Source organism: Castanea sativa, chromosome 7, assembly GCF_040712315.1.
Source record: "Castanea sativa cultivar Marrone di Chiusa Pesio chromosome 7, ASM4071231v1".
NCBI lineage: Eukaryota > Viridiplantae > Streptophyta > Magnoliopsida > Fagales > Fagaceae > Castanea > Castanea sativa.
Genome location: NC_134019.1, coordinates 40649424 through 40674751, shown reverse-complemented (window position 1 = coordinate 40674751; position 25328 = coordinate 40649424). Strand labels below are relative to the sequence as shown.

General features: G+C 36.0%; 1 protein-coding gene and 1 pseudogene across 1 annotated transcript; both read left to right on the top strand.

The window, feature by feature from the left end:
* Positions 1-2380: 2380 nt before the first annotated feature.
* On the top strand, positions 2381-3052 carry LOC142644466 (uncharacterized). Its single transcript, XM_075819072.1, has one exon. It carries the CDS (start codon positions 2381-2383, stop codon positions 3050-3052), a length of 672 nt encoding a protein of 223 aa, XP_075675187.1.
* Positions 3053-12682: 9630 nt separating this feature from the next.
* On the top strand, positions 12683-24187 carry LOC142642155 (wall-associated receptor kinase-like 10; annotated as a pseudogene).
* Positions 24188-25328: the final 1141 nt, after the last annotated feature.

The following is a 25328-nucleotide window of genomic DNA, read 5'->3' as shown; positions in this document are numbered from 1 at the left end:
GATCAATTTACCACTTGGAGGGCGGCGGAGAGGTTTTTTGCCGAGTTCTTCGGTTTCCTCTTCTATAACATATCGCCGTGTTATCTTGTGTTTGCATCTCTCTTTCCTTACCTTTGTGCTTTACTTTTATTGTTTGTTGTTCATGTTTATGCACTAGAGTAGTATCGGTTGATTGTGCTTCATTTACTACTGTTTCCGCACTTAGATAAGTTAGAGTAAAATCAACCGAGCCGTAATTTATTAATTTGGAGTCTAAACAACTCTTGTATTTTTAACACAAATCTGAGCTTTCAATTTGTATTAGAGTGGGTACACTTGTTTTGGTTTCATTACCTAAGTGTGATCCTTGACCCCTTTGTGTGTTTTGCCAAGGATAGTGTTTTGTATGCTTCTATGGATGTTGTTGATTGTAACATACCATGTGTTTGTGAAAATGCCTCTATGAGTGTTAATCCTCAAACTTGTGATGACATGTTACATGAATCTTTTGGTGTTGTTGTTGATATTCCAAATGTCAAACTCTTGACGAAAAAGTTTAGAAAGTTTCGTGAGAATTTGAGCAAGTTCACTAGTGAAAAGGATGATTTGATTGCTAAGCTCAATGAATCCAATAAATTTGTTGAAAAATATAAGAAGCTTCTCTTGAAAAGCTGAAAGAGTTTGAATGTTTGAGTATAGACTTGGATGCTAAACTTGTTTTGTCTAATAAACTTGTTGACAAGCTAAAATGTGAAAATGAATCTCTTAAGATGCATGCCATGTGTTTGATTGCTGAACCTATTGCTAAAAAGGATGAAAATATTTGTTGCAATCATTTTGTGGTACCCGATTTTGTGCCTATTGTGTGTTCTACTTTAAAGGACAAATCGGTATACATTCCTCCACACAAAAGAAATCAAAAGGTGGATAAAAAGGCTCTTAAGCCAAAGCCTTTGTTTAGGTCTCAACCTAAGGTGGATGGATCTAAGTTTGTTCCAACTTGCCACCATTGTAGTGTGATCAGTCATATAAGACCTCAATGTCCTAAGTTGAAGAGAGAACAAAACCTTGTTGTTAGTTCCCTCCCTAAAAAGCCTAGTAGACCTAAACCCATTGTTAGTCACCATTGTGGTGCCTTTGGTCATCTTAGACCTCTTTGCTCTAAGTTTCAAGCTCTTAAAAGAATCAAAAGAAAAGAAAAACTTGAGCATTTTGGAAGTTGTGCTTTGCAAGCAAAACCGGATTTGGGGAAAAATGGTAAGTTGTTGAAGAAAGTTTTTAATGTTCTTACTTCCTTGTCTATGTGCATCTCCGGTTCTCATTTCTCTAACCCTCATCTCACTTCTCTTGAGACACTCATTCCCAACAATCATTCTGTTTGGATGAGGAACGGTTCCTATGGTTGAGCCTTTGCTTTTTTTTTTTTTTTTGGTCCTTAATCTAATTCTTTCGATCTTTGTAGGACCTTTCATGCATTAGATGATTCATTGTCATGCATTTATGCATCATGTATCTCTTTATATGCATTGTTTTGTTTTTTATCTTACTTTTATGTTTTTGTTTTATGTGAGTAAAAATCCAAAAAGCAGACAAAAACTGAAAATTTCAAAAAGTTTGATCGTATATGTTTGAGCACATATCACATGTGAGTTTGGCCTAGTACCTTCGTACTAATGGCGTATTGCATTTACGAGCTTAGCTTGTTTTGTATGCACATCTATCTTTGTGGGAAAATTCTTGAAATCTATGTGTGATTGTTGTAAATCGATCTCCAAGCTTGTCATGAATGATTAGTCAATAGTCTTGTTGGTCTTGATACATGCATAGAATTGTGTCTATATCTTTTCCCACGTATGAGATGAAAGGGAAAATGAAGAGAGACAAAGGAACAAACAACAATTGGGATAAAAAGAAGGGGACACGAAATGGTGGACAGACCATAGGGAAAAAGAAGGAGCTTCTAGATAGGAAACTCAAGTTCACCAACTTCATTCTTCTAATAATGCCAATTAAGCAGGTCGTTATGCAGATAAGAGACGATCCTTTCCTGTAATTGTTGAAGCCAATTAGCACTCTGGTAAAAAGAAAAGACAAGAGCAAGTATTGTAAATTGCACTAGGACCACGAGTATCGTATTGATGAGTGTAGGCACTTGGAAGGCCAGGTGGAAACTTTAATTCGGTAAGGGAAGTTGCAGAAATTCGTCAGAAAGACAGAGCCATACACGTACCAATGGAAGGATGACTAGGATAGAACTCCAAAGATAGGGGATACCAAATCCCCTACAGGAGAAATAAAGACGATCTCGGGAGGAATAACAACAGGCAGAATGTTGAAATCCCTAAAAAAGGTATAGGGAAGGGAGATAAATAGCGTCCATTCACGACTCCCTCCAATGAAGATGCCAAGGAATGACGAACTCAATATTGTCTTCTCAGAGAGAGACGGTTGTGGCATTAGGCAACCCCATGACGATCCACTTGTAATCATGCTCAGAGTAGAAGAGTTCAACATCCATTGGGTGCTCATTAACAACGAAAGCTCAACAGATATCATCTACTTGCCCACATTTCAGCAAATAAAGCTGGATAGGAAGAAGATTAGGCATTTCACCTCACCTCTGGTAAGCTTCACGGGGGATAGGATCGTCCCTATAGGCATCGTCACTCTAACTGTAATTGCAAGACCTTATCCGACACAGGTCACCAAGGAAATTTATTTCCTTCTAGTTAATTGTCCTTCAACATACAACATCATCTTGGGAAGACCTGCACTCAACAGACTAAGAGCAACAACGTCAACATATTACTTGAAAGTAAGGTTTCCAACAACCTATGGGGTAGGAGAAATCAAAGGAGACCAACTTCTGGCAAGAGAGTTCTATCAAGTTGCCTTAGCATCTGGAGAGAATCACACATGGGTGATCAATGAACTAGAGCCCATTCCTGAACTGTCGAAAACACCACAAGAAGTGGAGATCATCTCAGGAGACTCGACGAAGATATTGAAGATCAAAATGACACTTCCAACCCCTGAGAAAGAGAAAATGATCTCCTTTTTAAGAGCAAAGTAAGATGTTTTCGCTCGGAAACACGAAGATATGCCTGGGAATGATAGGAAGATCATACAGCATTGTTTTAACATCAACCCGGAATACAAACCTATACAACAGAAGTGGAAAGTGTTTGCACCATAAACAACAAATATGTAACTAAAGAAGTAGAGAAACTACTAGAAGCTGATTTCATCAGGGAAGTCTTCTATCCAGATTGGCTTGCAAATGTGGTTATGGTAAAGAAGAGCAATGGCAAGTGGAGGATGTGCGTCGACTTCACAGACTTGAATAAGGCCTGCCTAAAGGATAGCTTCCTCTTGCCAAGGATTGATTAACTGGTAGACTCGATTGTTGGACACAAGCTCTTAAGTTTCATGGAAACATTTTCTAGATACAACCAAATTCTCATGGATAAAGATGATCAAGAAAAGACCTCATTCATTACCAGCCAAGGGTTGTACTACTACAAAGTTATGCCATTTGGACTGAAGAACGCAGGAGCCACCTACCAAAGGTTGGTGAACCGCATGTTCTCTCATTAGATTGGAAGGAATGTAGAGGTGTATGTAGACGATATGCTGGTAAAAAGCAAGGACGAAGCCAACCACTTGGACGATCTCAAAGAAACCTTCAGCACACTAAGTAAGTACAATATGGAATTAAACCCTACAAAGCGTGTTTTTGCTGTTGCTTCAAGAAAATTCTTGGGATTCATGGTCTCCCAACGAGGTACAGAGGCAAATCTAGACAAAGTAAGAGCAATAATCGAGGTCAAATCACCAAAGACAGTGAAAGAGGTGCATTCCATTCTTCAAGGTATTGAAAAAAACTTTTCGATGGACTGACGAGTACGAGGAAGCCCTCGCCAAGTTAAAGGAGTAACTAATGAAGCCACCTCTGCTAAGCCCCTTGGTGATAGGAGAGAAGTTGTACCTATACTTAGCAGTATCCAACACTATAGTAAGTTCGGCATTGATCAGAGAAGAAGGAAATGTGTAAAAGCTCGTCTATTAAACTACCCAGGAATTTCAAGGTGCAGAGGCAAGTTACCCAAGGATGGAAAAGATAGCTTTCGCATTGTTGGTCGCCTCCAGAAAGCTCCGTCCTTATTTCCAAGCACACCCCATCGTGGTCATGATAGATCAACCCATAAAAAAGGCAATGAATAAGATGGATGTAGCAAGACGACTCATTCAATGGGCAATTGAGTTAGGTTAATTCGACTTTGAATATCAGCCCCGAGCAACAATCAGAGCCCAGGTGCTAGCAGACTTCATTGCAGAGTTCACTTACCCGTATAAGGAAGCGGAACCTCCTATGGAAACATGGACGGTCCAAATGGATGGGTCTGCAATGAGAAAAGTAGGAGGAGCAGGAGTAGTGCTTATATCTCCTGAAAAAGAAACATTGATGTATGCTGTCAGATTACAGTTCCTAGCAACGAATAACGAGGCAGAATACGAAGTATTGCTAATAGGGCTAAGCCTAGCAAAAGCTCTAGGAGCAAAGAATCTTATTGTCCAAGCTGATTCACAGCTAATAATTGGACAAGTGAAGGGAGATTACGAAGCCAAAGAAGAAATGATGTAGAAATACTTGAAGATCGTCCAATGACTCTTACAACACTTTGACAACCTAGACTTTGTGCAAATCCCAGGAACTAAAAATGCAGAAGCTGATTTCCTAGCAAGATTGGCCTCGTCAGACGACTACAATGCAACCTCTAAACTATGTGTAGAGATAAGGGGGCGGCCAAGCACAGAAGGTGGGCAAGTTCTGAAGATAAAATAACAAGACAAGTGGATGACTCCTATCATCCGTTATTTGAAAGAAGGATGGCTCCCTGAAGATAAGATGGAAGCAAGGAAGATACAAATCAGAGTAGCTCGCTTTGTCATTATTGATGACGTGCTCTACAGACAAGGATATTCACTCCCATATTTAAGATGCGCCAGCTCTGAAGAAGCAGATTATGTGCTTTGCAAGATACACAGGGGAATCTATGGAAATCACGCTGGGGCAAGATCCTTAGCAGGAAAGACGCTCAAAGCAGGATATTACTAGCCAACCCTACAGAAAGACGCATACAACATCATCAGAGCATGTGACAAGTGTCAATGTTTCACAAATGTTCAGACGAGACCAGGAGAGATGATGACACCCATATCCTCACCATGGCCCTTCGCCCAATGGGGAATTGATATCATGGGTCCTTTCCCTCTAGGGAAGAAGCAACTTAGGCTTCTGATCATCATAATTGACTATTTCACAAAATGGGTAGAAGCAGAGCTAGTGACGATGATAACACAGGCTAAAGTCACAAGCTTTGTATGGAAAAACATCATCTACAGGTTTGGAGTCCCACACGTCATAATATCAGACAATGGAAAGCAGTTTGACAACCCCAAGTTTTGAAAATTTTGCCAAGACTTAGGAATCAAGAATCGCTACTCTTCTCCAAGACACCCTCAGGCCAACAGCCAAACAAAAGTGATGAGTAGAAACTTGCTCAAAAATTATCAAAACTAGGCTTGAAGGGGCAAATGGGGCATGGCTTGAAGAACTACAAAACATCATTTGGGCATATAGGACGACCACAAGAGTCTCAACAGGAGAAACACCATTCAGACTGACATTTGGTACTGAGACCATCATTCCAGTGGAAGTAGGACTGGTGAGCTTCCGAGTCGAAACATATGAAGACCAGAAGAATCGCATGGGCTTAACAGCAATCTAGACCTAATCGATCAAGTCAGAGAAAAAGCTATGAAGTGAATGGCCAAACATAAAGAAGTAATGGCCAAGTACTAAAACAAAAAGGTCAAGGTAAGAAGGTTCAACACAGGAGACCTCGTCCTTAGGAAGGTATCATAAGCAACAAAGGACCCATCCCAAGGGAAACTGGGACTAGCTTGGGAAGGCCCCTACGAAGCAATCTATCATTCCAAAGAAGGCTCCTACTACCTGAGGTCTCTAGACGGCCAAGAATTGTCTCGACCATGGAACATAGAATACTCGAAGAAATACTACCAGTAAGGAATGCTTTACATTTTCAAGTGGCTTAATCTTCATATCAATATGTATGACAACCATTACTTTCATCATTCATAAGCTCAATAATTCATGAAAGCACTATCCATACGTATTTATCAATAATTATCCATGACTTGTCAAAACATGTGCAATATGTATTTAAAAATGATTATCCATGATCTATCACTATCAAAATGTGTGCAATGCTTAGGAGTTGTCCTTAGGAGATGTCTCAAGGATCTCCGTCATTAAAATTTCAAATTAAAAGTTATTCGCACACAACCAATATGATATCATAGCCATTAAAGTTGTTCATACACAACTACCAAAGTCGACTAAATCAGAGTTGTTTAAACATAACCAACATAATCGTCATTCAAGACAAAACAAAAATGGTTAACCTAAAAGACGCTCCAATACCACGACCTTAAGTTACGGGTAGAGCGCAACACCGTCATTCAAACATGACTCAATAAAAAGCTGTTCAAACACAACTATATTAGAACATATGTGATTTGATGTTAGGAATATATATCAATATTTTATGTACTTGGCTAATCCTTTGACAAAACACACTTTACTTGTAATTGGGTAGATCTAGGATGAGTTTAATACTTCAAGGAATAAGGTTTCAAGTTCAAGTGTTAAAGCCATGCAAGTCTGTCCAAGAAACAAGTGAAGAAGTGCTGAATTTTAAAGCTCGACAACTAGCTCGATAGCTAGTATCTATCGAGGTTTAAAGTGATGCTAAAGCTCGTAGCTTGATAGCTAGCTTAATAGATACACTATCTATCGAGATTTATGAAAATCAAATTTTCAGTTCTGATTTCATTCCAATCCGTGAATATGTGTTTAGGCCTTCTTTTCTCACAACCTTAAACATATATAAAGATTGTTTTAAGGGCCGTCAAATGTTGCACACAAGTTGCGCAAGTGCGAAGCAAAGTTTGTTCATGAAAATTATGACTAGAGACAAAATTTTCCCCAGTTCATCTTTCTTCTGAAGAAGCTGCTATGTTTGTACACCATAGGGTTTTGTTACTAAACCTAGTCATCATTCCTGAAAGGAAAAAGAAAAGGTAAAAAAAAAAATAGAGAGATAAGAAGAAGACAAAAGGAAAAGAAACACTTACTCTTTTTCACAACTTCCAAATCTTTTTGAACCTTAGTAGACGGTTCTAGGCCCAAGAAATGAAGAAATAAAGATTGAGGAGAGACGAGCTCGTCAAAATCCTTGACGGTCTCCAAATATTCCCTTACTCTTTCAACATGAAGCTGGTACCTCTTCTTCAGATAAGGACACTGAGCAATTGCAAAACAAGAATATGAGTAAGTCACCTATCACCGTCACTCCTAGAAAAAAGGAAAAACAACTAAAAAGAAGAGGAAGACGCACCAGACATGGGAACTCCACAACTATGGAAAAATTTGGGGGCTTCGTCCAAGTCCTCACTAGGGACGTACTCCCAACCACTTCTAGAGATAAAAAAGAAATTTGGCTTCCAGTTTCAGAGAGACGAGGGGTAATCAAGGATTAACCTAAAAGCCCTATCCCACGGCTTAAACTCATAATAGCCGGGGTCTTCAGACTTCCTCAGACGATAAAAATGGAGGAATTCATCCCTCCTAATGACATCACCCTCATTGGCAGACATCCATACCACCATCCAAGAAACAAGGATCCGCCAAAAGTTAGGCACCAACTATACCAGAGCAAGATGCAAATAGGAAAAAAGTTCCCTACCAAAGGGATGAACAGGGAAACGAAGGCCGTTGGTAAAATCGGCCTCATAGAAACAAACCTCATCAGCATACGAGTGACAAACTCTTTCTTCGTCACTCGGGATCCTAATTTTTACAGAGCTAGGGAACTGAAATCTATCCCTGATCTGCTTTTCATCTTTTTCGAAGAGAGAACACGAGATGTTCCAGGCCTTATAGAGTGTAGAAACAAAAGTGGCCTCCGAGACCACATGATCATCAAATGAGGATAACCTCGTCTCTAGGTCACTAGACCTTACCTTAGACATCCTTAACAACCTAGCTACCTTAGCAAAATGGGAAACTAAAGGAAACAAGAAAGAAAGGACAGAAGAATACGAACAATCCTTTCCTACGAAGGAACTAATCCTCTCAAGATGCTTCTTCTTCACAGACTCAAGTAAACTACCTAAATGAGCAAAAAAGAAAGTTATGGAAGGGCAATCTGCTCTAACAGCAGAATAATCTACCATGGAAGAATCAGAAAAGAAGAAACATGACGGACTTACCAGGAAACGTAAAACAAAGAAAGGAAGCTCAGAGGAGAAACAAACCCTAGAATAGAGAACTGAATAAGGAAAAATACAGAAGAAAGGAAAGAGGAGGGAAAAATGCAAAACAAGTGGCCAAAACTCACGCAGGAAAACTGAGACATGTTCAGACGTCGAACACATCCTAGCCGTACACGTGGCGCACAACCGCCCAGACATCAAATCGTCATAAATGCGCAGCACACGGAATATGAAGCCTCATTCGGATTTGTTCTTATCTCATCTAAAAGATGAGATAACGAACAAGGGGGCAACTGATGAACCAAAAATTTATGGCCGTCATTGTACGAAGATCGTCATTATGCATTTATTACGATCATTGATGACAAAACGTAATTGACGGACCAACAGTCACAGAATGAGTTATGGCCTCTAGACAAAGATTCTGTAACGCACTAGCCATTCAACATAAATGCAGTGCACCATTGCCCATTAATAAGGCATACAACTATAAAAGAGAAAATAACAGAAGCTAAAGGTACACACAAATACTCTACAAAATCACTCTTACTCGTTTTCTCTCTAGAATCTTTCTCCCTTACTAACTTAAGCATCAGAGGCAATTTGGCTGACGCCATACCAGTGTGTTACTCTTCCATCCATTTCATTTTGCACGTTTTTCATCCACAGAAGACGACCCCATTCACAACATTGTCCATCCGCTACGACGAGGAGCTCAACTGTTGATTTTTTGCATCATCACCAAGTGTGCCTCTAAACTCTTGTCCCGAGCTAGACTCATTAATAGCAAGACTGTTGACACTCCAGTTAAGCTTAATGCGCATCTGACTCCCTCAAGGGGGGAAACCATTGTCTAATTCCTCTCTTTACATACACTTGGTTGGCAGGCTAGTTTATCTCACTGTCACTCATTTAGACATTTCCTATGTTGTTCACTAGATGAGCCAGTATCTATCTGCTCCATGATCGACTCACAATGCTGTTGTTTTGCGCATTCTTCGATACCTAAAGGGCACTCTTTTCCATGGTCTTTTCTACTCTACTTAGTCTCCTCTTATTCTCCATGCATTTTCTGATGCTGATTGGGTAGGAGATCCCACTGATCGCAGGTCCACCACTGGTTATTGTTTTCTTCTTGGTTCTTCTCTGATTTCTTAGTGAAGCAAGTGATGAGAATGCAAAATGTCATATTTTTCTCCATTAATGTTTATTCTTTTATACTTATTTGGTGCCTAAATGTACTCATTATTCTTATATTTTGATTTAGAATGCAAATGGAGGCGTTAAGTGCAAAACGTAGCTAATTGGGCGATTCTGAACAACTTTGACATCACTTTGTAATCTAGGCATAACTATCTCATTTGAGCTTTGATTGAGATGATTCAAGATGCTATGGAACACCAAGACAAAGCTCTACAACTTTCATGTTTTAAGTTTTGAGAGATACTAGATGCATCAAGGTCGAAATCGGGCTTGAAGTTGCTGCGCCTACATTGTTGACGTTCTGGAATGTTTCTTCACCTGGAATTCTAATACCTGATGCGGTTTATTTTCAAAAGCTTCCAGATCTAGTGCACAAAAATTCCAGCTGAAAAAATACCACTTTCCTAGTTATATTAGGACTCTGTTTTTTTTTTTAATATTTTTCTTAATTAGTCAAATTTGGATATTATTATTTAGAAAATTCTTAGGAGATTTTGTAGGCTTGGGAAAAGGGGAATTAACGTATAAAAGAGGGGAGGAGAAATCAGATTGGACACACGCCTCTTTCTCCTCTCTTCTCTAACCTTTCCATTGAGTTTTCATCATGGCCCTGCTTGGCTAAACTTTTATACTTGGTCGAAGGAAACTGAAGCCTCGGAATCAATAAAACTGTGAGATCTTATTTGTTTTTATTGTTCAATTTATGCTTTGAATATCAGATGTTCTCATTTAATGATTGTCCATTTTCATGATTGTCTCATTTAATTACTAGGAGGCATACTAGTTTATTATTCATTGCAATCTATTGCTAGGTTAGATATCAAATCCGTAATTGTTTGATCTCTCTAATTTGTGAAGCAACCAAGATTTAATGATTTTCTACGTCAGAAATTATTAGATCTTAGGAAGAACGCTCGACTAAATTAAATACAACTGCTTGTGCTTGTGTTGATTAGTTTCATCAATCTCTCTAATTCTTAAGACTGCTACTAGATTAAACCTTTAGTGCTTGTCTTAGGTTGTTTAGTAGTCAGGGTTTATTAGATCGCTTGTTTTCTAATTAACTGCGACTACGGAGAGATAGAAAAATAGTTCCAGCGATGAATATTCAAAGTGTGAATTAATATATACTTGCATCAATGATTAGTTGTAAAATTCTGATGGTAGATGTTGACTTAGACCAAGGTTTGTTCTCTTGATTGATTTTGATACTTTGATTTAAATTGTTCCTTAGTTGTTTTTCTTAAAATTGTTTTCATTTTACTCAAACCCCCCCTCCTTGTTCACGTAGCATAAAACTAGGCTAGATACTCTTCGTGGGAACGATCCTTACTCGCACTACTACATATATTTTTAGGAGTATAGGTTTTATTTTTCGTTGCCTGCGACAGCACGCTAGCAAGAAACAAACTCATGTGGCCCGCTCCAGTACTGAAGCAGAATATCGTGCCCTTATTGATACCAAATCTGAGCTCCTTTGGCTACGATGGATTCTCAAAGATTTAGGTGTGTCCACATCCTCTGCTACTTCTCTTTATTGTGACAACTAGAGTGCCATTCATATTGTTCACAATGATGTCTTCTATGAACAGACTATACACATCGAGACCGATTGTCATTTTTTCCATTATCATCTTGTTCATGGTGCTCACAAGCTGATCTCAGTCTCCTCTAAAGATCAACTTACAGATGTCTTCACAAGTCACATCCTAAAGGACGCCTTCGTACTTTGGTTGACAACCTCAAGTTGGTCTCACATCCACCTTGAGTTTGAGGGGGGCCGTTAACCTATATTAAGGTATGTGGGCTTTAGGCCCATCTTGTTTACTTGTATAGCACACTTACTTGTATTGCACACTTTGCCTCATATATAAAAGCACTCATGTATAATCTATTTACTTGAGAAATACAATACACTTATTCAGTATTTCTATCAGAGAGCATGTAAAAATATCTTGCCCACAAAAGAAAACCTCGTGAGAAGGAGGATTATATTGGAGAGTCGCTGTGAGGAGTGCTAGGCAGAAGTGAAGTCATCTGGTCACTTGTTTTGGGACTATCCAAAGGCTCGAGAGATCTGGTCTTTGTCAAATGTAGTTCCTGTGAAGAAGGAATTTCATTTTACATCTTTTATGGACTTACTTTGGCATGTGGTCATGGTGGATAAATGGGATCAAGAGGTAGTAGAAAAGATAGTTCTGATTTCATGGAAGTTCTGGACAAATAGAAATGAGGTTAGGAAGGGAGGAGTGAAGAAGAGTGGGCAGGCGCTAATCAATGGGGCTCTAGACTATCTAGGTGAATATCAGTCTAGTGTGGCAATCATGGTTATGCAGAAAGATAAGTGCTCTATTGCTTGGACCCCTCTCCCCCCCCCCCCTAATCATACAAAATAAATGTGGATGGTGCCGTTTTCGCAGCTCACAAGTCAGCTGGGGTGGGTGTTCTCATAAGGGATGATGGTAGCAGATTGGTTGGGGCCTGCAGTAAGAAGTTATTAACTCCCCTTGGTGTTGTTGAGGCCGAAGCCAAGGCCATAGAGTTGGGACTACAATTTTCAAAAGAAATGCTAATCCAGATTTTGTTCTTGAATCCGATTCACTAACATTGGTTAATGCTCTAAAGGAAGTATCGCCTCCTCCTACTGCTATTGCTGTGTTGGTGTATAGCTCCCTTGCTGCATCACATGAGTTTCGCCGTGTTGAGGTATCTCATGTAGGTAGGCAGGGCAATAGGCCTACACAGTTATTAGCAAAACATGCTCTTGGCATTGAAGATTTCTCTGTATGGATTGAAGAGATGCCTTGTTTCATAAAACAAACTCTTCTCCATGATATAGCTCTTGTGCCTAGTTAGTAATAAAGTTTGCATTTTCCCATAAAAAAGAAAGAAAGAAAGAAAAAAAAAAGTCCTAACATTAATAGGACGTGCACTACTAAAGTGACCAAATTAAAAGCCACGCGTCAATATGAGCTGCTAGTTTTTTGCCGACTTCAATGTTGACTTTGGTCTTCTATGCAATTTCCATAGAAATATTTAGATTTTTTTTTTTGGTGGCTTATCATAAGAAGTCAGGGCTTGGCCTTGCTGTCTCACACTGAGACTCATCATCATCATCATCACACACACAGACACAGAGATATGGGTATGACGGTGGGAATGGTTTTATTCTTGTGGTCAATGAATGTATTTATAAAAGCAGTGGGTTTGGGAAACAGTTCATGTAGTGGAGCAACAGCAATTTGTGGGAACGTTACAATTCCATACCCTTTTGGAATTGAACCTGGTTGCTACATTGACAATCGGTTTACGATAAATTGCAACTACACTCGTGGCTCTCCCAAGCCATTCTTGAGAAGCTTTGACCTGGAGGTGCTGGACATTTCATTAGAAGGCACACTTCGAATCAATTATCCTATGTCATGGACGTGTCCTAATGATCTTCGCAGTGCAAGACATAATGTGAGCTTAGCATCAAGTCCCTTTGTCTTCTCAAAATTGAGAAACATATTCATTGCCATGGGTTGTGACAACTTGGCTTATCTTCTATCCGATGATAGCTCAAATAGTTCATTAAGTATTATTGCTGGGTGGATGTCCGTTTGTGAGAAAAACACCTTACAGACACATGGCAATGGCATCAGCTGTTGCAAAACCACAATCCCTTCAGATCTCGATGTGTTTACCAAATGGATAGCATTCATGTACAAACCATCTGTTAAAAGTACCAAAGATTGCAGCTATGCCTCCTTAGTAGATCACAAGTGGTTCGAGGAATATTTAACAAACATCTTTGAAGTCTGAAACATGCCTCACGTTCCTGTGTTATTAAATTGGGAAATAAATGTAAACTTATCTTCTCTTGTAATGGGAAGTAATTCATCTAACTCAACATGTCAGTTTGCAAATCGTTCTTTGTCTTCGGGTAATGAGTTCAACCATTGCATGCTCTTGCGACTCCGGCTTTGAAGGAAATCCCTATCTTGTTGATGGATGTCAAGGTAAACTTCTTGCACTCTATTAATTGTATTTATTAATAAAAAATTTAATGTGTGTTTCATTTTCATAGACCGATAAAAATTATTAGATTAATTAATTTTGGAGCTAGGTTTGCAAAAGAAATGCGTCTCAAACATACCAGTGCTTGTGCCAAATAGAGACCACAGTGTGACTCGTTAGGAACTTGGGGAAAAACATAATTTGATAAATTTGATGTTTTCACAAAATTTTATTTATATTTTCATAAACAAATTAACTATTAAACACATACACACTTAATTACACTCTCTTACCAAATTCTAACACATTACTTAACTCAGAGTACAACTACAAAAGGCCTTTATTTATATTTTGGGTGAACCATAAAATTTCACTTTTGGTACGACAAAGTCTATATATATATTTTTGTGTCACAGCTAGGACATGGGTGAATATAAATGCTGGGAAAAAAGAAAAAGATATGAGTCTATTCGAAAGTGATGGTTTATTAATAACAATTACAAATATTATTAAGTTGTAATAAAAATCATGGCAGATATATAGTGTGTTCCAAAAAATTTATTTTGGTACATCATTTAAAAAAAAATTATGTCTGATAATTTTAGGGAAAATAAAGAGTTTGACAAAGTATATTTATTTTTCTACTTTGTTCATGTTTTTTCTCTTCCTTTTTTAAGCTTGTCAAGCATTTTTAATAATAATAATAATAATAATAATAATAATAATAATAATAATATATTATTATTATTATTATTATTATTATTATTATTATTATTATTATTATTATTATAGAAAGTGGATTAATGGAATAAGTAAACCAACATGTCTTATATCCTCTAGAGTCGTAGCCCTTTTCCCCCTCAATTTCCTTTTTCGACTTCAGTAAACCCTATAGTGAATGAGAATAGTGTGCATTTGACTATTACAAGTAAATTAAATCTTAAAGTAGGCTAAATTGCAAACTACACTCTAAAAGTTCGGGAGTGTTTGGATTTTACATAATAACGTTTCAAATTTTGGTTTTCATCTCATAAGGTTTAGGAATGTTTATGTTTTACCCCCCAAAATTTGGAGATGTTTGGATTTTACACCCTAAAGTTTCAGAATTTGAATTTTACCTCATGAAGTTTTATTCCATTTGCATCAACAGTTCCTCCGTCTGTATTTTCCATTAAATGCCACATAAATTTATTTTCCATAGTCCAACCCCTAAAGGAGATCCGTGCAGTTAGACAATTATTTTAATTTTTACAAGATTTCTGATATTATTTAAGTGACGTGGCATAACTAATTGACATAGCAATATTTAATTGGATTAACTAATACAAGTGGAAAATTAAGGTGTCACTTAACAGACACATCATCACGAGTTTTAACAAAGGGGGTGCTAATCAAAGTGATACTTTAAGAGGCAAAATTAAAAGACCCAAAAATTAAGGGGTGTATTTTACACTTTAGCCTGATTCTTTCAATATGTTTTGCTTTGGTCCTTATTGGTTATTTTCTTAATGACAAATGTTGCTAATATGGCTAACTAAATGCTTGCTTGCCACAACAACAGGCTATATCCTCCTAATTTTTTTCTTTAGACACATCATTCAAAATAGCATTTAAAACTCTACTATTAAAATTTGCAACACTATTTTTCTCAGGTGTTCGATTTGTAGGTTCCTCCTCACGATTTTGCCATCTGACCTTTATTAAGATGCATACTTATTCATCAAGAGACTTTAATAAAGCCCTTTTGCGCACCTTCTTGTATGACAACATGGGTCGTGATCACACAACCACTACAACAAAATGTATTTTTAGTAACAATTTTTAGTGAGGAAAATTTTTTCGTCACATAAAGGTACCATATAGTGACAAAATATAAGTTTCGTCACTATTTATAAAAAAATTAATGACATTTAGCGATGAAAATTAGATTTCGTCACTATATGTTGTGTTGAACCAAAGGCGCCAAACAAAAATGTAGGCGCCAAACTAAATTCATCTACAGTGAGGAAATATTTCGTCGCTAAAAGCTTAAGGTTTTAGTGACGAAAACTTTCGTCGCTAAAGGTGTTGCCAGGAACACAATTAGTGACGAAACCCATTTCGTCTCTGAATGTGACAAATAGTGACGAAAATAAGTCGTCACTAAAAGTAGGAACATAAAATTAGATGGGAGTATCAGCGACGAATTAGAAATGTCGTCACTAAAGGTAGCCTATAGTGATGACACACAAGTCGTCACTAAAAGTTAGCTACTAATAACACTTCAGCCCCCTTTTCTTTTTCACTTTTCCCCCTTTATTTTCCCTCCCTCACTCAATTCTCTCTTGAGCTCGCGGTGCTTGAGTATTTTTGTTTAATGATTCTAGTTCCTTTGGGTATTTTTTTTGTTTGATACAATAATGGGTATATGCATTTTTGTTTAGTTTAGGTATTTGATATTTACTGTGTAATGGTTGTGAAGAAAGTTTCTTATATATGTACTTATCAGTTGTTGTAATTCTTTCAGATTTCTATGGTTGTTATTGTTTGGATGATTCTAGTTTTGGATCCTTACTCTCTTGGTTTCGTTTCTACATCGATACTAGTGTTAGATATATGTAGTGTACAAGTGAAGGTGTAAACTTTGTTGCAGAATTTTAATCAAAATGGGAACCATAAGAATTTAACACTAGTATTGATGAGGATCATGGTGGAACTGGTTAGTTTAAACAGAAGCACTTTAATATTACTTTAAATACTGTCAATGCACTTTAAGGTAGAAGTTTAAGGATTTGGGTATATATGTACTTAACATAAATGTTTAAAATTGATGCATAATAGGTGTAAATATCTTTCTTCATTGGTGGTTCTAATTATTTTCTTATCTGATTGTTTAACTTTTCTTTAACTTTTGTACCTATAAATTTAACATTTCTTTTGTAGAATAAACACACATTGTTTGCAGTAACTTTGGATTTTTTCTGAAAGTTGTAAAATTAGCTTGAGCAAAGTAAGTAAATTCTAGTTAAAAACTTATAAAACTGTATACTTGTAATGTTGGAAATTGGATTTGTGGTAGTATGTTGTGTTGGAGCAAGCGGGTGGCTTGCATGGTGTTATAAGGTGGTTTAAATACATATTGGGAGTGTTTTTCGTTTATTGTAAATGTGAATGAGTATTGTTGATTAGATGTGAAAAATAGTATTTTCTTTGATTTAAATACTTGTAAAAATCTATACTTGTGATGTTGGAAATTGGATTTATGGTGGTATGTTGTGTTGGAGCAAGCGGGTGGCTTGCATGGTGTTATAAGGTGGTTTAAATACATTGAGAATTTTTTTCATTTCTTGCAAATGTGAATAAGTATTGTTGATTAGATGTGAAAAATAGTACTTTCTTTGATTTAAATACTTGTAAAAATCTATATTTGTGATGTTGGAAATTATATTTGTGGTGGTATGTTGTGTTGTAGTAAGCGGATGGCTTGCATGGTGTTATAAGGTGATTTAAATACATATTGGGAGTGTTTTTCATTTCTTGCAAATGTGAATGAGTATTGTTGATTAGATGTGAAAAATAGTATTTTCTTTGATTTAAATATTTGTTAAACTCTATACTTGTGATGTTGGAAATTGGATTTGTGGTGGTATGTTGTGTTGGAGCAAGCGGGTGACTTGCATGGTATTATAAGGTGGTTTAAATACATATTAGGAGTATTTTTTGTTTATTGCAAATGTGAATGAGTATTGTTGATTAGATGTGAAAAATAGTATTTTCTTTGATTTCAATACTTGTAAAACTCTATTCTTGTAATGTTGAAAATTGGTTTTATGGTGGTATGTTGTGTTGGAGCAAGCGGGTGGCTTGCATGGTGTTATATGTTGGGTTAAAATAATATTGAGAGTGTTTTTCATTTCTTGCAAATGTTAATGAGTATTGTTGATTATATGTGATGAATAAAATTATATTTGATTTAAATACTTGTAAATCTCTATACTTGTGATGTTGGAAATTGGTTTTGTGGTGGTATGTTGTATTGGAGCAAACGGGTGGCTTGCATGGTGTTATAAGGTGGTTTAAGCTAATATTGAGAGTATTTTTCATTTCTTGCAAATGTTAATGAGTATTGTTGATTAGATGTGATGAATAGTATTTTATTTCATTTCAATACTTGTAAAACTCTATACTCGTGATGTTGGAAATTGGTTTTGTGGTGGTATGTTGTGTTGAAGCAAGCGGGTGGCTTGCATGGTGTTATAAGGCGGGTTAAACTAATATTGGGAGTTTTTTTCATTTCTTGCAAATGTCTTTATTTTACTAAACTAGCATTCACCTTACAATTGTAGTCAAACATGGATAAAAGTTGGATGACAATGGGGAAGACACCTGATGGCAGATTAAGTCATATATATATTGAAGGAGGCAAGAGCTAGGGACCAAGAGGAATGAGCTAAGCAAGAAGAGGTCTAAAAGAATATTCTTAACTTTTTTAGGAGTAAGGGTTCTGATGATACTCTTACTTATGGGGGTGGTTCAATTTCAAGTTTAAACACTTTTTGGTTAGTACTTTATTTTAGCAATTGACCCACACTACATGGTGTGACTACTTTTTTTGATGCATTATTTGAAACTAATTGAATTATGTTACACTTGAAAATCTATATTTGCTTTCTACAACTTATACATTAGGAGTTGTGATTTTAATTCATTAGTGTGGCTATTTTTAATACATTGTTAGAAATATTTTTATAAAATAGTTAATGTTTTTACTTTAATGTAGTATTGTTTTTATATTTGTGCAAATTTCTTATTGGTGGCTTTTAGGGGATTTACTTTTGGCATTACTTGAAGACATATGAGGACATCTTCCGTTAGTTCTAATTATATTATGCCACACTTTTTGTATTGTTATAAAATATCTCAACTTATTGTATATGTTGCAAACAATTATTGTATGGAAGGAGTTTGAATTGGATACTTGTTTTATTTTTTACTTGTGGAATGTATGGATCTTTTTTTATAAATGCGTTATTGAAATAAATGTGTTATTCAAATGTGAGGTTTTAATAATGTAATGACAAGTTACAGGTTAATATCAAAGCCGTGAAAAAAAATAAAAACAAAAAATAAGTTTTAGTAACGAATTTTTTCGTCACAAATATAGCAACAAAAAATTTTTTAGTGACGAAATATTTCGTTGCTAAACGTAGCAAAATTTTGTAAGAAATGGTTTTAGTGACAAAAATTTTTGTCGCTATATGTGCCTGGATTTTCTTGAAAATAGTTTTAGTGACGAACTTTTTCGTCACTATATGTACCCGAACATAGTTTTAGTGACGAAATTATTCGTCATTAAATATGATTTAATAAACTAAGGTGTTTTTAGTGACGAAATATTTTCTCACTAAATAGTGTTTTTAGTGAGGAAAACATTTAGCGACGAAACGTTTTCGTCGCTAAAAGTTGTTGTTTCGTCGCTAAAAGTTGTTTTTTTTTTTAACAAATCAGACTTTTAGTGACGAATTTTTTCGTCGCCAGGACTTTTAGTGACAGGGTTTCAGCGATGAAATTAGTTTCGTTACTAAAAGTCCGATTTCATCGCTAAAGGTTCTTAGTGACGAAAAACTGGACTTTTAGTGACGAATTTTTTCGTCACTAAAAATACATTTTGTTGTAGTAAACAATGATTAAAACTTAATCAAAGTGTGTTTTCTCTGGTATGATTATAAATTAACCCCAGTTAAATTAATCAATTGTCCAAGTTAATTAATTAGGCCGACTATCTCAAGGTCCAGTTAATTAAGTGATAGACACAACCACTTCACCAATTCTAAATTTCATGCAAGGAAAAAGTAAGTTTTAACATAAGTGATATAGTTACACTAGGAAAAACAATAATAAGGAGTGGTGATTTGAAGTTAGCCGTGCAATAACTTGAAGAATTCACTATAAACATTGAGGTTACAAGTACAAGGAATATACTCAATCCTAAAGTATCAACCTATAATAGAACCTACAAAGTCATTCAAGAGTAGCTCCAACCTGATTAAACTACTCTTCCTAGTGAGTTTCTTCAATGTTCACGGATCTCCAATTCGTGACAGGCTTCACACAATCAACCTTCTTGATTGTTGAAAATGTGGGTGCAGATGTCTTCCCAACAATAATGTACTAAACAGTGAACCAAAAGTCACTCGGTACAAAATGCTTGGTGCACAAACTCACAGAAACTTCTCAATATGTATGGTTTTCTCTGTATATGATGATGAATTTAAAAATTAAGCTTTTATACCTTTTGAACCCTAGTGCACGAATTCCCAGTCCAACTATTCATCATGGATTGAAACAGATGACCAAAATTAACAAAATCAAAGCTTGATCGATTGTGAGGAGTCAAGTTGGAGTTAAGCTTTAATAAAGCTTGATAAATCACGTGGGGGGCTAGTATTAAGGCAAAAATATTTGAGTGATCTTGAGAAGTTTCTCGAATTTTTTTTCTTGTATCTTTATAGTAGTCTTTCCACACAACTCTAGATACTAAAAACTAAGAACTGAATTACATGGAAAATGCATTTGCACTTGGATTTTCCTAAACCTGCAATATTTGATCGTAACACCTTCTATCATGTCATTTGATTAATATGGACCCTTGAGCTTTCCCCTTTACCTTTCACAGTCACCATTCTCATCGCCAATAAATACGCACTGAACTATGAACACTCTTGACTTTGATTTGCATCAAATGACTCAATTTAGGGCTATAAGATCGCCTAATGAGTTGATTAGAATGCTCACCTTATCCCTAGACTTGAAGATCATCCACACTATTGTATCATCCCACCGTTTTTATCCTCATGTATAAGATCCTATATGACTCTTATGTCACCTTCAGTAGCCATCCTCATTGCTTAACTAGATCTCACAGGAAGATCTAATATTCACCAAACATAGGATGGATTTGAGGCTAGCTAGCTTCCCAAATTGAGCTAGATAAGAAACATATAGTTGGTACATTAGTATGTGGATGTCCTTAATGACCCTTCATCCTTGTTTGGCAAACATTGCTATATTAAAGGTATTACAGTTTTTTGAAACCGATGCCTTCCTCGCTCTTATCCTAACATAGTCTATGTAGCTTTAGCAAGTGTATACTATGATCCTTGCCATAGTAGAATTAATTTCACCGCACATTGCCAAAAGTAATTTAAAATAGCTCATAATATAGGTGGGTATGGCAACCTTTTTTTTTATCAAGATTTCTCATCCGGCTTTCAAAAACAACAGTTCTTTCCAACCTTGTACTTTCCTTACTATCCTGTCCTTTAGGCCTTGAAGGTTTCTACCTTTGAAACCTTCATTATTAGCAACAGGGGCAGAAGGGAAGGGGGGGGGGGGGGGGGAGCGAGTGCTCCTTTGACTTTTGAAAAATTCTCTAACCCTCTTTTATGTTTGGCAAAAAAATAGTAATTTTGGACAAATTTTAATAATCCCCCCTTAATTTTTACTAAAAAAACATGTTGTATGGGGCATAAAAAATGGACCAAGCCCACTTAGAATAGTGGTACTCAATATTTCTGGCCCAACACAATTAATTTGTAAGAGAGTGGGCTTTCTAAGTCAGCTGTAATGCTCAGTATGGTCCAAGCATGAAATCAGTGAAATCGTTGCACTTAGTATGATGAAATGAAGCACAATTTACATATAAACTCTTCCTCAAGCTTATCTGAGGATATAATGTTCATATATTACTTGTACCAATCTTCATATAGTTTGATACTCTCTTCTCTCTTTTCAAGTCTCTACCTTCCATCCCCTTTCCTAGAGGGGTTCCTTTCCTTTATATAGTCACCCCTAATGCATCCGAGCCTTCTACTTGTACTTCTCAGGGTAGTAACTAGGATACTTGTCCCAATAGGGCCCTTCTGGAGGTGGTAAAGAGTGTTATGAGCAGTGGAACTACTATTTAAGTTTTTTTTCCTCATAAATACGGTCAGCTCAGTTGGTGCAGTGCATTGAATGTGAAGGTGATGGCTACTTCCCTAGATATTTCATCTCTTATTTATTTGCATATCTCTGATGTCTTCCATGGTGTCCTACTTTTTTGGTGCAGATGGCTAGTTGGGGCATTCTCGAGGTGCGTTTGTTCCTTGGCCTCCTCGGATGATGGGTTTGTCCATTTCGCATCCACGGACCTCTGTTCGCACGTTTAGCCTAAATTAGCGTGGTCATTATGTCTTCCCCCCTCAGACTTGGTCCATGTGTCAAGTCTAGATTGGTGCATGGATGGGCCTTTGCCCATCCTCGGACAGGACCTATGGGCTTCATGTTGTGTTCGAATCCCTCCCTCCCACACATGTAACGCATTTATATAGTTGACTAATGTTTTTTTTCCCTCTAATTACTCTTAATTAATATAGTTCTCATAAAATTAAAGTGTAAATTCCTAATAAAATCTCCCATATATATACTTTCTATTAGAACTTGTCACATCATAGATATATTTTTTAAAATAGTAGAATAAATAATTGTGAATAATGCTAGAGATACATATTGTACATATAAACACAGTCATAATAAAAATTTATTAATAATTAATAAATTTCATATTTATAAAAATAAAAACATAAAAAGAAAAAGAAAAATACCATATTTTGTTGAATATTTTTTGCATGTCAGACTGTTTAGTGACTACTGACTAGTTGTACTATACAGCAGAAATGACCCTATGGATGAACGTCAGTGTTTCATTGTCATGTTTTATTGTTGATAATTTTGAACATCTATACTAATGTTGTGTTTGTTATTACATGCCACTATGTCAAATATTGATGAATGCGCAGTTCCTGAATCATGTAATTTTATCAATCTTCAATATCAGTATCACTGTGTAAATGTTCCTGGGGCACAGTACTGTGTTTCAATTTCTGATCACGTGTCTCGCATCAAAGTTATCATAATAGGTATGTCCTTCTACCCTTTGAATCTACAAGCAAACTTGAAAAAATTAATGGTAATGTTTAACAAATTTTCCAAGAATTTTAGAGTATCATTCTCTTTGATTACTACTTGTCAATGTAAGCAAACATACTTTTGTCACAGAAGAGTTTGTCTAGCATTTTGGTATTTAAAGAAGTTGTCTCTATTTTATTCAAAACTTTTATAAGCTTTTAACTAGTCTTGGCTTTTGAGGTATGTTGGTCCATTTAGAACTTAATGCTTGTTCTATTCTATTATCTTTTTCTTTTCTTTTCTTTTTGCTAAACTTCTTTTCTGTTATCTTTTATCCTCCATCTACCACCCACTTTTAGTGTATCATTCTCTTTGATTGCTACTTGTCAATGTAAGTTAACATTTATTTATCACAGGATTGTTTTTCTAGCCTTTTGGCATTCGAAGAAGTTGTCTCTATTTTATTCAAAACTATTCTATGCTTTACTAGGAGTAATCTTTCTCATTTCATTGTGTTAACCAGGTATTAGCACAGGCATTGGGCTATTATTTCTGTTCATTTGTGGATGGTGGTCATACAAAGTGGTAAAAAAAGGGAAGAGTATTAAGTGCAAGGAGAAATTCTTCAAATGAAATGGTGGTTTATTATTAGAACAATAATTGTCTTCAAGTGAAGTAACTGTTGAGAAAACCATCAAATTGTTTAATTCAAAGGTTTTGGAAAAGGCCACTACTAATTTTAATGTGAATAGAATTCTTGGTCAAGGAGGACAAGGCATTATTTATAAGGGTATGTTGATAGATGGGAAAATTTTTGCAATAAAAAAGTCCAAGGTAATTGATGAAGGAAAACTCGAAGAATTCATTAGTGAAGTTGTCATTCTTTCACAAATGGAATGTGGTTAAACTACTTAGTTGTTGTTTGGAGACAGAAGTTCCTCTGCTAGTTTATGAATTCATTCCTAATGGAACTCTATCCTAGTATCTTAATGACCAAAATGAGGAGTTCCCAACAACATGGGATATGCGCTAACGAATTGCTACAGAAGTTGCAAGAGCTCTTTTCTACTTACACTCAGCAGCTTCTACACCCATTTACCATCGAGATATTAAAACTATAAACATTCTCTTAGATGATAAGTACAGAGCAAAAGTAGTAGATTTTGGGACTTCAAGATCCATTGCTATTGATTAGACTCACCTAACCACAGTAGTACAAAGCACGTTTGGATATTTAGACCCTGAGTATTTCCAATCAAGTTAGCTTACAGAAAAGAGTGATATTTATAGTTTTGGTGTTGTCCTTGTTGAGCTCCTAGCCGAAGAAAAAGTGATTTCTTCTACAAGGACAAAAGAATGCAAAAGTTTAGCCACATATCTCATTCATTCAATGGAGGAGAACAATTTGTTTGATATTATTGATGCTAGAGTTATGAAGGACGCTAAACAAGAAGAAATCATAGCAGTTGCAAACCTTGCGAAAATGTGCTTGAACTTGAATGGGAAGAAACGGCCGACAATGAAAGAAGTTACAATGCAGTTGGAGGCAATCCAATCATTGCAAAAAACTCCTAATGTTCAACAAAACTACAAAGAGGTTGAATATGTCAGAACTGAAATGCATGAGCAATGGGATGATGTTTCTACATCAACAATATCAGGTGTAGACAGTGGTGTAGCTTCATCTTTAGGCTTCCGCCCACTGTAATCTTTTTAATTAGGTTGAAGTAAAAGCTTTCGTTGCAGTATTTATTTGTTTCATCTTGTGATGCTATATCTTTAGCTTTTTTTTGTATTATAAAACTCATTTCATGGAATTAGTGCTTAAGATGGATTAAAGTTACGCTCTTGTGGTTGTACAATATAGCAAAAATCTGCATTTTGGTATTATAAGAATCCATAAGTATTTTGTGGATGAAAAGATTTGTCTTTCAAATTATTGGTGTCAATATTGCCATTTCATTTTTGTGTTCCTCTTGTTAAACAAAATTCCAAGAGAAAAAAAAAAAAAATCATTCAACCACACTAGGAATTGAAAATTTCTTGCATTCATTGAGGGATTTTTTTTTTTTTTTTTTTTTTTTTTTCACAAGTAGGTGGCAATGGAACACATACAAATATTAGCCTCCTCTCTACTGTCCTTAAGAGCATGCGTTTGGTTTCCTTGATGTGATGAATATTACACCCTTGCAGGAAATGTGATAGATCAATTCGTTATTTGCGTGACACATGGAAATTTAAGATTACCAAAGAAATCCCTTTGCACAATTCATGATAACTAGTCACAAAACCTTGCAATGCGTGCATTGAAAATTATCAAATAACTTTTTTTTTTAAGTAAATATAGAAATATTTACTTGTAGTTGGATGTATGACACGTGGAATTCATTTGATTTTTAAATGCCACATGTGTTACAACTAAATAATAAGATTTTTATGTTGTAATTCTACATACACTAAAATTTGTAGATTATTATGTTTAGCTAAAAATAAAAATAAAAAATACTTTTTGTACTGCATTAGTCAATTCAATTGGCCATTGCAAGTGTTTTTGGAGTGCATTGCCCAATGAATTACATTGTTAAGATTAATTGTCTTTGAAAACGATAGCACCATCTCTACAACATTGGTCAACTAAACTGTGTAATTCAATTCAATTGAGGAACCCAACGTAAAATTCCTAAAAATCTATATGTAAGTTTTTCCCTATTAAGTAATGCTATAGGCACAACATCTTTTAGAATTGCTATATTGGTAAGGGACAAGGTTTTGCTCCAACTAGTTGCCATCTCTATATCTAGCTTACTTATAAGTTTACTAGGTACTCCTTACGTATGGCTTTTGGGCAACCCTCTCAA